General features: G+C 64.2%; 2 protein-coding genes across 2 annotated transcripts; both read left to right on the top strand.

The window, feature by feature from the left end:
- Positions 1 to 1,334: 1,334 nt before the first annotated feature.
- On the top strand, positions 1,335 to 8,060 carry EMIHUDRAFT_97098 (peptidase M16; the record flags this gene model as incomplete). Its single annotated transcript, XM_005759662.1, has 13 exons — positions 1,335 to 2,085; positions 2,698 to 2,810; positions 3,036 to 3,067; positions 3,400 to 3,448; positions 3,513 to 3,734; positions 3,972 to 4,493; positions 5,467 to 5,586; positions 6,026 to 6,084; positions 6,308 to 6,527; positions 6,718 to 6,948; positions 7,211 to 7,288; positions 7,359 to 7,526; positions 7,647 to 8,060. The coding sequence occupies 13 exons, from the start codon at positions 1,335 to 1,337 to the stop codon at positions 8,058 to 8,060; spliced, it is 2,979 nt and encodes a 992-aa protein (XP_005759719.1).
- A 1,247-nt stretch (positions 8,061 to 9,307) lies between these two features.
- EMIHUDRAFT_198698 (hypothetical protein) lies at positions 9,308 to 10,078 on the top strand (the record flags this gene model as incomplete). Its single annotated transcript, XM_005759661.1, has 3 exons — positions 9,308 to 9,394; positions 9,466 to 9,560; positions 10,042 to 10,078. The coding sequence occupies 3 exons, from the start codon at positions 9,308 to 9,310 to the stop codon at positions 10,076 to 10,078; spliced, it is 219 nt and encodes a 72-aa protein (XP_005759718.1).
- Positions 10,079 to 10,648: the final 570 nt, after the last annotated feature.

The raw sequence follows: 10,648 nt of genomic DNA, 5'->3' as shown, positions 1-10,648 counted from the left end.
CCCGCGGGCACGCCGCACTGTGCGGCACTGCGTGGCACTGTGTGGCGCTTGGCCGGTCTGAGCAGGGTACCTGGGCGTTTGGAAATTCCGTGCTAGGGGGTGCCGAGGTATGCCGCAGGCCGGGATGGAGTGAGATCTTGTGGCGTTGTGGGGCAGGGCGTGGGCTAGCGCGCGAGGGCGCAGGCAAGTGCCCGAGGGTATGGGGGTGGGCGCCACCCTGGGTGGGGCTACCCGGAGCATCGTCGGCTCAGTGATGGGTATCCCCAACTCCCTGTCTGTACTCCAAGTGCTCCCTGTCTCCCTCGCACAACACTGGGGAATTCATTCACTGGGCACCTGAACGGTAGGGTTTTATGTGGCCGAGTCAACCCGAGAGAGATGACATATGCAGCACCGATCGCACGTCGTTGAGCAGACGATCAAGAAGAGTGGGCCGTTGAGTTTGCTCAAGGTGCTACGGCCACGAGAGGTCATCGAGGCGCCCATGGGGACCGCCGTGCTCTTCAAGGCGTGGCTGCCTCACCTGACGCGCGCCTCTGCCGAGGGCCCCAGCCCCGCGCCGCAGGATTGGCGCATGCACCATCACACCGCGTACTGACGCTTCGGGACCGAGTACTTCAAACAAACTCTCTCAAACTCTCTCTCTCTCTCCGACTCTCCGAGTACTTTGGTCTTTGCGTGGGTGGGTGGCGCGGGGCAGCAGCCAGCACATCTACTGTTGTGGCCTAAAGTCTGCCCAGGTTGTGAGGGACACGATCCCGGCGTGAACATGACTAACTGACGGATCCGCTCCTGACAGTGGCACGCACCGCGCTGCGGCGCGTGCCACTGTCTTTGTTTGAAGTTAAAAGTCGAATCAGAGCGCCGTCGGCGCTGTCCCTCGTTTTCCTCCCAAGGACCGCCCGTCCGGCACCGCTCCGGGACGCACGCCGGCGAAGCACCATCAAAGCTGCTGTACGGCCCCGGCATCGCCTTCCCAGGCTTAGCTAGACTGAGAGATATTGTGCACATGGTTAGTCTCTACAATATATACACTGACACTGAACCTCAGAGCTCGTCCCGGTCCGTCACGGCCATCCTTGGCCTCCGGAGGGCCCCCGGCCGCGGCGCGGTGCGGCGGCGTCACAAATCCGACGGCAGAGCACCGGGACGCGGTCGAGCGATCTGAGGCCCAACTAGGCGTATGCATTGCCCATCCAGGGCTATCACATGTACCTATCAACAGGCGCCTGCGGCGCGGCTCAGGAGCTGCTGCTCCAACTTGTTCACACTTTCGACCGGCACAGTCGGCACAGCTTTGCGTGGCGGCTTCGCACAGCATCATGTTCAGACGCATGACTCGCTCCGCCCAGCTTTGCATATTTGCGCTGGCTTCTCCCGCCGCCGCGCTGCCACCGGCTCACGGCCTCTGGATCAATCGCCGTACGCTTCTCTCGCACGGCGCTGCCGCCTCCGTGCTGCTGCCTCTGCGCAAGGCGCCGGCCGCCGCGCCGGCAGCGGCCGGCGCCGGCGTCGCCGTCTACGAGATTGCCTCCGCCGCCCTGGACCGGCGTTCCTACCGTGGGCTGCGCCTTGCGAACGGGCTTCAGGTCCTGCTCGCCTCTGACCCGGCTGCCGGCAAGGCCGCCGCAGCCATGAATGTTGCGGTTGGCTCCATGTCCAATCCGGAGGCGTGGCAGGGGCTCGCCCACTTTTGCGAGCATATGCTCTTCCTCGGCACGGCCTCCTACCCCGACGAGGGAGACTTTGAGTCGTACATCGCCTCAAATGGCGGCTCCAACAACGCATACACCGACTCGGAGGAGACGGTCTACTTTTTCGACGTGGGCGCCGGCGCGCTGCCGGGCGCGCTCGCGCGCTTCTCCGACTTTTTCGCGGCGCCGCTCTTCACCGAGTCTGCGACGGCGCGCGAGGTTGCGGCGATCGAGTCGGAGCACTCGAAAAACATCCAGTCAGACGGCTGGCGAACCGAGCAGCTGCTGCGCGCCACGCGGGGCGTGTCGGGCCACCCCTACAACGGCTCGCCGCATACCTGCTACCACCACGGGACTGAACCCACGCTCGATTCGAGACTCTGGAGGTACGGTACTAGGCTTCTTCACGGGCAACCGCGCGACGCTGCGCGACGGCGGCGGCGGCGCACGCGCGGCGCTGCTCGACTTTTACGGCGAGTACTACCGCGCCGACCAGATGGATCTCTCGCTGCTCGGCCCGCAGGCTCGCCGGTAGGAAGGTGTTACCTCACACGGTCTACTGCAGAGACAAGGAGGGCCCACAGCACACACACCAAGAGTACATGTGCTGCACTGGACATCAGAGGCCCGCAGGCTCGCCACACTTGTTAACATGAACTCGGGGGCACGGGACGCGACACAACCGGGGCCCAAACGCCATCTCCCGTCCATATCTCTCGTCCATATCAAGATCTTATCGCACACACCTCTCTCGCTTTCTCTCTCTGTCTCTGTCTCTCTCTCTCCATATCTCACCATACCTCTCGCTCCTCGGCCCTCAGTCGCTCGACGAGCTGCAGCGCCTGGCCACAGAGCAGTTCTCGCGGCTGCCATCGCGCCCCGGCCCGCCTCCAGCTGATCGCTCTAGTCCACCGACTCCTCCTCATCCGCCCTTTCATCCCGGGCACGCGCCTCCCTTGCCAGAGAAGGGCAGCAATGAGTCCGCCAATCGCCATTCCAATAGGCCCGCCCGCCTCCGCAAAGTACGACCCGCTCGGCCTGCCGCTGTCGCCCGACCAAGGCGGCGGCCTCGGCAGCGGCGCCGTCGCTTCGCCATTCGCGACGCTTGTCGTGCCCGTGCGCGAGATTCGCCGAGATTTGCCGAGATTCGCCGAGATTCGCCGAGATTCGCCGAGATTTGCCGAGATTCGCCGAGATTCGCCGAGATTCGCCGAGAGGAGTCCTTTCGCCCTACGCTCGTCCTGCGCTGCGCTTCGACGCGGAGCACACGCCCCCGTGCTTGAGCAAGCACCCGAGCCGCCCTTGTCACCGCCAGCACTACTGCCGCCGCCGCCGTCACAGGTGCGCGAGCAACGCGCCGTGTCTGCGACATGGTGCTCTCCCGCCGAGAGCTGCATGCAGAATAGTCCGCCTTAGTACTCGCGAGGTGAGCAACGTGTTCGAACGTCTTCGGCGGTCTTCGGCGGTTCTTCAGCCCTTATACTCGCGCGGCCCCACCGCCGCCCGCGCGCCGCCGTCCGCCCGTGTGCTGCTGCAGCACCCTCCGCCACCGCCGCCCGCCTCCGCAGCGCCCTCGCGCCCGCGTGGCACGATGGACCGGTGTTCGGACCGCAGTCGGTAGCCTCACACCCAGGGCCGGGGAGCTAAGGGCTCTGAACACACGGCTGGAGACTGTGACCCTGATGTTGGTGTATGCACGCTGCAGGTGCCTCCCCGTCGCCGACTTCGACACGTGGCTCGCCTGCAAGCCGCAGGTCGCCCAGATATGGGGAGATATGGGGTGGTCAGGGAAGAACATGGCTCGTCTGCAAGCCGCAGGTCGCCCTCTCGCAGCTGCTCACCGCGCGCGCCGACGGGTCCCTCCTCTCCCTCCTCAAGAGGGAGGGGCTCGGCACGGCGATCGAGGTCGGCGTCGAGGAGCAGACGCGCTCCTTCGCCGTCGTCACCGCCTCGCTCGCCCTCACCGAGGCGGGCCTCGCCGCGTGGCCGACGGCGATGGGCCACCTCTTCTCCTATTTGCGCCTATGCCGCGAGAAGGGCGTGCCGTCCCCACATCTCCCCACATCTCCCCATATCTCCCCACATCTCCCCACATCTCCCCACATCTCCCCACATCTCCCCATATCTCCCCACATCTCCCCACATCTCCCCATATCTCCCCACATCTCCCCACATCTCCCCACATCTCCCCACATCTGACCATATCTCCCCATATCTCCCCACATCTCCCCACATCTCCCCATAGGCGTGCCGTCCCACGTGTTTGACGACGCTAAGGCGCTTGCACAGCTTGGCTTCCGCTACGCCGAGCCGTCGCAGCCGCAGGCCTTCGTCACCGCCACCGCCGCGTCGATGCCGCTCTATCGGCCCGCCGCATGGCTGAGCGGGCCATCCTTGCTCGAGGGGGCGGGGGGTCCGCCCACCCTCCGCCAACTGCTCGGCGGGATGACGCCTCGCGCCGCGATGGTCGAGGTCTGCGCCAAGGAGGTGGCGCCCAAGGCGCCGCTGAGCGAGCCCATCTACGGAACGCGGTACGGCCGGCTGCCGATCGAGATGCCACTCCGGGCCACTTCGGCTGATCTCGCGGCATCTTGGGGCATCAGGTACGGCCGGCAGCCGATCGAGGGCGAGGTTGCGGCGTGGGAGGCGGCGCCGCTGCTGCCCGAGCTCTCGCTGCCGCGCCCGAACCCGTTCATCCCCAAGCGGCTCGCCATCAAGGCATATCTCCCCATATCTCCCCATATCTCCCCATATCTCCCCATATCTCCCCACACCTCCCCTTCTCTCCATATCTCCCAAGTGGCTCGCCATCAAGGCTGGCCCTGGACACGTCCACGACACGTCCCTCGATGTCCCTCGGCACGCTACGACACGCCCACGACACGCCCACGACACGTCCACGACACGTCCGCGACACGTCCACGACACGTCCACGACACGCCCACGACACGTCCACGACACGTCCATGACACGTCCACGACATGTCCACGACACGCTCGCACCGGCTCGCCGTGGCAGGCGCCACAGACGTTGCCGCGCAAGGAGGGCGTGCCAAGCCCGACCCCGTCGCTGCTGCCCGCCGCCGACGGCTCCTGCGCCTAGAAGCGGCATACAGACCTTTGTCTTCCAACTAGCGCTCGAGAGGACGAGAGGGCCTCTGTAGCTCCTCTGTACTGGTAGCCCGTGTATTCACGCGGTGCTCTGAGCCCCCCCGAGACCCCCCACCATGTAGCGCCACTTCATGAGCTGCCCCTGTGAGCCGCGAGCTATGTGCCCAGCAGTCAAGACCCACTGACTCGGCCGGTGGCAGTGTGTCTCGTGTCGGCGCCTGAGCCACTCGTGCGCAGCGTGTGTGCGTGTGCGTGTGCGTGACGGACTGGTTGACTGTTGGTGTATTCACCAGTAGGCGCGCGAGTCTACTTCTTGCCCGAGATTACCCGAGATTACCATGACCCGAGATTACCCGAGATTGCCCGAGATCAGGCGCGCGCGTCCACTTCTTGCCCGACCGCACCTTCGGCCGGCCGCGCGCATTCGCCCTCTTCCATAGAAGCGGAAGACGGGTTCTTGTCTTCCAGCAGCATTCGGCCGATTCGGTTGTACACCGATGGCAGCTTTGTTATCTAGACTGAGGCGTATCGGCGCTATATCGGCGCATTGTCCGGCTCAGCCTCCGCCTTGGCCGCCACCTTCTCTGCCGCCGCTGCCGCCGTATTCGTATCCCTCGTATCCCCGCCCTGAGGTTGGCGTGTTACATGACATGCACATGCAGGCGTACTTTTTGTGGCGCTCGCCCGAGTTCTACACGTCGGCGCGCACCGCAGTCACCGCCGAGCTCTTCGCGGGCATGCTCGCGGAGGTGCTGCAGGAGGCGACCTATGAGGCGGCGCAGGTGCGACCACCACCTCTCCACCCTCTCCTCCGTCACCTCGATCGCTACCACCATCGCCATCCAGCCTGCCGCCACCTTCACCACCCCCTCCCTCCCCGCCGCCCTCCCCACCGCCACCGCCGACGCCACCGCCACCGCCGCCGCCGCCGCCGACGCCGCAGCCGCCGCCGCAGCCGCCGCCGCAGCCGCCGCCGCCGCCGCCGCCGCCGCAGCCGCCGCAGCCGCCGCAGCCGCCGCAGCCGCCGCAGCCGCCGCAGCCGCAGCCACAGCCGGCGCGCCTCCGCAGGCGCGCCTGGGGGACCCCTCTGACTATTGCACTGATGTCTGTGGGATGCCTTTCCATGAGAAAGCACACACCGCCCCGTGTGTGCTCTGCGAGTGCGTGTGCCCCGTCGACGTGTTAGGACGTGCGTAACACTGACTGACTAACCGACCGCAGGCAGGCCTGGTCGCGGCGTCGGGCGTGAGCTCAGACGCGTTTACGGTCCAGCTGGGCGGGTACGACGAGTCTCCCCACATCTCCCCACATCTCCCCACATCTCCCCACACCTCCCCACACCTCCCCACACCTCCCCACACCTCCCCACACCTCCCCACACCTCCCCACGTCTCCCCACATCTCCCCACGTCTCCCCACATCTCCCCACGTCTCCCCACCTCTGACCATATCTCCCCACACCTCCCCACGTCTCCCCACATCTCCCCCATCACCCCGCCGCAGGTACGACGAGCGGCTCCCCGCGCTCGCCACGCTGGTCGCGTCGACGGTCCGCTCGTTTGAGCCGACGCAGGCTGCCTTCGAGCGCAAGGTCGACATCTTGCGCCGCCAGTTGCGCGACGCGGAGCGGCGGCAACCGATCTCGCTCGCCGGCTACCGGCGCGGGCTCGCGCTGCAGCCCGCGCGCTTCTCCAACGAGCAGCTGGCGGCGGCGGCGGGAGAGGTCTCCCTCTCGGACGTCGCCGCGATGCAGGAGGGCTCTAGAAGCGGAATGCGCATTCCTGTACCGTCCCGCCGCATTTGGCCGTATTCCGCTCTATGCGCTGTATTTGCATCCCTCCTCTTCACGTGGTGCTCCGAATACACGGCACGAGGCCGCCCTCCTGCCCTGAGGTTGGTGTAAGGTATAGCAGGAGGGCGTGCTGCGCGAGGCGCAGCTGGAGGCGTTTGTCGCGGGCAATCTGCGCGAGAACGAGGCGGCCGAGATGGTGCGGGGCGTTCGCGCCGCGCTGCCGGCGGCGCCGCTCGCCGCGGAAAGGTTGCCCGTCCGCCGGCTGCGGCGGCTGCCCCCGGGCGGCGCGACGCGCCAGTTCCTGGCGGGCAACCCCGAGGAGCCCAACGGGGCGCTCGAGATGTACCTGCAGGTGGGAGATATGGGGAGATATGGGGAGATATGGGGAGACGCACTTGCAGGTGGGGGGCGACCGGGAGGACGCGACCCTCGTTCGCAGTGCCGTACGCTCACTCAGGACGTGTGCGTGTCCGTGAGCGTGTACGTGTGGCTGAGTGTCTAATCTGTGTGTCTGTGTCGCTCCAGTGCGGCCGTCTCTCCGTCTCGCTTGCGTCCACCCCTACCGCCCGGTGTCCAGTCGCTGGTCAGACTAGTCGTCATTTGCCTGCCTGCAGGTGGGCCCCGACGAGGGCGACGATTGGCTGCACCTGCTGCTCCTCTCGCAGATGATAGACAAGGCGGCGACGCCGAGCGTCTCCCCATATCTCCCCATATCTCCCCATATCTCCCCATATCTCCCCATATCTCCCCATCTCTTTCAAGGCGGTCTATGCTGAGCTGCGCACCAAGCAGCAGCTGGGGTACATTGTGCAGTGCGGCTCCACCGAGGCGGACGGAGTGCGTGGCCTCGTCTTCATCGTGCAGTCGTCGGTGCAGCCGCCGCCCGAGCTGGAGGCGCGATCTCCCCATATCTCCCCATATCTCTCCATGGTGCAGCCGCCGCGAGATTGTCCCCGGAGTCCGTGGGAGATGACCGAGGTCGCCTGAGATGCTTCCGAGATATGCCCAGAGCTCTCTCTCTCTCTCTCGCAGCCTCCCGCCCTTCACCAGGCGCGGCTCGAGGCTTTCCTCCGCCTCTTCCGCGGCACGCTTCTGCTCACCTCGGACGAGGAGCTAGACACCTACCGCGAGTCGCTCGCGGCGCAGATGCAGGACGTCGACCAGCGAGCCGACGGGCAAGCCTCCCGCCTCTGGGCGGAGGTTGCGACGCGCCGCTACGACTTTGGGCGGCCGTGGCGCTCGTCCAAGCGGATGCGCCGCGTGACGCGCGACGGGCTGATCGGCTTCTACGACAAGTACATCGCCGCGGGCGGCGCGGGCCGCTGCCGGCTCTCGACGCACGTCTTCTCGCAGCGCAGCCCGCCAAAGGGGCCGCTCCGGGACGACCCATTGCCCGACGCGTTCTTCCCGCCGACCGCCGACGGGTTCGGAGTCGACTGGGCTGCGGACCGCGCGGTTGTCTAGTAGCAGCGCGCCGCGGCCACCGTTCCAATGTGCCGTTCCCCGAGCGGAGCTGATGCGACCTCCTCTACACGCAACGTCTGCTGGAAGATATTCATCTGTACTGGTAGAGGGTAGTTGCATGGAACAACCGCGAGCACGACTGCTTATCTCCCCGTGTCGCGGCGGGCTCACGGCTTCTACCGCCTGCTCATCCTCGTCCGACTCCTTGAACTTTTTTACAACTGAAGTCTTCTGGAGAGCATTTTTCCAAAAGGGTCATGGGTCCCGAGTTCGCCGTCGAAGGGACAGGGAAAACAGGGTCACAGGGACGTGTCCAAACCAATCGCCGCCACGATCCCCTTAGGGTACCCCTAGGGTTCTGAGGGCCGGATTTTTTTAAGACCTTTTAAGAAACGAGGAGGTTTGGGGGCTTAACTTGCCATTTAAGAGATTGCAGGCACGGGGGGTCCCTCTTTTAAGTCCGTTTAAGAAAATCGGCCTCAGCGGCACGCGTCGCTGGGTTCCGCGCCGGTTTCTCCAATACTGCCGTTATTAGGCACGAACCCGCCACTGAAGACACATCCGTAAGTCTGGTGCACTGGCGGGAGCCATACTCGCATAGGGGACGCGTGCCAGAGCTGACTGTAGCCAGCTTCCCGGCCTCCGGCGTCTACCGGGGAGCCTCCCGGACCATCGACCTCGGGAGCTCTCCCGCACCGTTTAAGCGTTTAAGACCGTTTAAGGAATCGGCGGCCCAGCAGCTCTTAAAACCGGCCTAGGCCGGTTTTAAGCCGTTTAAGCCGCAGGCGCCCCAGGGCCCACCCTTTTAAGCCTAGGGGTACCCTAAGACGATCCCCTCACCGATTCGAGGCGGCGTTGCTGGCTCTGTGCTGGCAATGCACAGGTTGCTGCTCTACGCTCTCGCTGCCATGAACGGCGGTCCCTTCTCGACCGACCCTGTGGTGCAAGAGGACTACATATCACCTCATCCCGATGCGCTGCGACGCGGCCTCATGGCCGTGCACTCAACCCGTCGTTCGAAGCACAGCGCTCAGCGCCAGCCCGTGGCGACCAGAGATGGACGCTTTTGTGCTATTACGCCATGTCCGCGACAAAATATCATTGCCCAAGGTGGCAGAGCAGTGGCCGTTTCCACCACCTGCAAAAAAGCCGCGTGCAGTTCAGCGTCGATGGCAAGATGTGCTCCGAGGCCTCGCCGGTATCGACGAGCTATCCTTCTGATGTGCGGAATGTGCGAGGATCAACAAATGGGCGAGACGCAGCTGCACAGCACCGAGGCAAGCCTGCAGCCGTGGGTCGAGGACGCTCTCGTGAAGCTGCACGCGCGAAAAAACGTGTCGATGAACTCAAACTATACACTCCGTGGACGATCGAGGAGGACCGCCTCCTGTTGCACTCGTACCAGAGCGGCGCGAAGATCACTGAGATTCGCGTGAGTAGCCGATCCGCCGAAGCAATCAAGCTCCAGCTACGCCGACTTCAGAACGTCACGCCACTGTGGTACGCGACGCGCACCACAAGAGCCGCTGCGACCCGGAGGCGCCGTATCAGTACCTGCAGTCGTGCACGACAAATGGACGCCGATCGACTCGACCCTCGCTCTACCGCCGTGCGCGCAGATCGACTGGATTCGCGGCGTCGCCAAGGCGCCTCCCTTACCCTGTTCGCCTGCACGCGCGCGTGATCATTCGGCTAACTCCAACGACTAGTGAAGCCATACCCTCCCAAACCCGCATCTCCTCCGTCATTCATCACCCAATCATATCAGACCCCACCGTCCCCGAGATTTCTTCAGCTTACGTCACTGACCTCGCGACCGACGGCAGCGCCGAGCTAGACCCAGACGGCCTCCCAACATCCTCCTCCGCTACTGACACTTTCTCTCTCTTCGCCATCCCGCCCCACCTCACTCAAACGGCGCGCTGCGCTGACAGGCCTAAGCCTACACGCCTACACACCACCACGCGCACACGTATTGCAGTCTCGTTATCAGCACTAAATCACTGTCGCTATCTTAGGAACGTAGCAGCAACCCACACCTCCACTTCTGCCGATCTCTCTCGCGTACTTCCTCCATGCCTTCACCATCGCTTATCCTGATACTTCTCTCCACCACCGGAAGATTCCTTCACACACTCTCTCTCCCCTAGAGTCTCTTGACCGTCTCCGTTACCACTCAAGAGTCCATTTATGCGATCTGCAATGTGGTAATTTCCTTCGGCAGTGGTGTCTAGTGCTATACTGCTACAAAGTGAGTAGTGTGTAGTTGCCTGAATTTTTACAGATTACACGGCTTTTGGCTGAAGTGTGAAAAGAACAAAGATGGCCTCCTCCGCATTATAATTCCCCGCAACCACACGACTCAGATGCGCCCCGGGTCGCCTCCAACTCAGTCAGCGACGCGAGCGAGAAAGAAAGAACAGCGAATCGCTGACACGTGACAGCGTACGTCGACGATCGATACACATATAGCTCACCTGTCACTACCTAGGCTAGTGCCATTTCACTCTGGCACAGCTCGCGTTTCAAAACCTTGATTTTGACCATTTGCGCAAAAAGGTACATGTCGGTGCCTTCCAGAGGCAGCT

The sequence above is a fragment of the Emiliania huxleyi genome (assembly GCF_000372725.1).
Source record: "Emiliania huxleyi CCMP1516 unplaced genomic scaffold EMIHUscaffold_8, whole genome shotgun sequence".
NCBI lineage: Eukaryota > Haptophyta > Isochrysidales > Noelaerhabdaceae > Emiliania > Emiliania huxleyi.
This window is presented reverse-complemented; position numbering and strand designations above follow the sequence as displayed.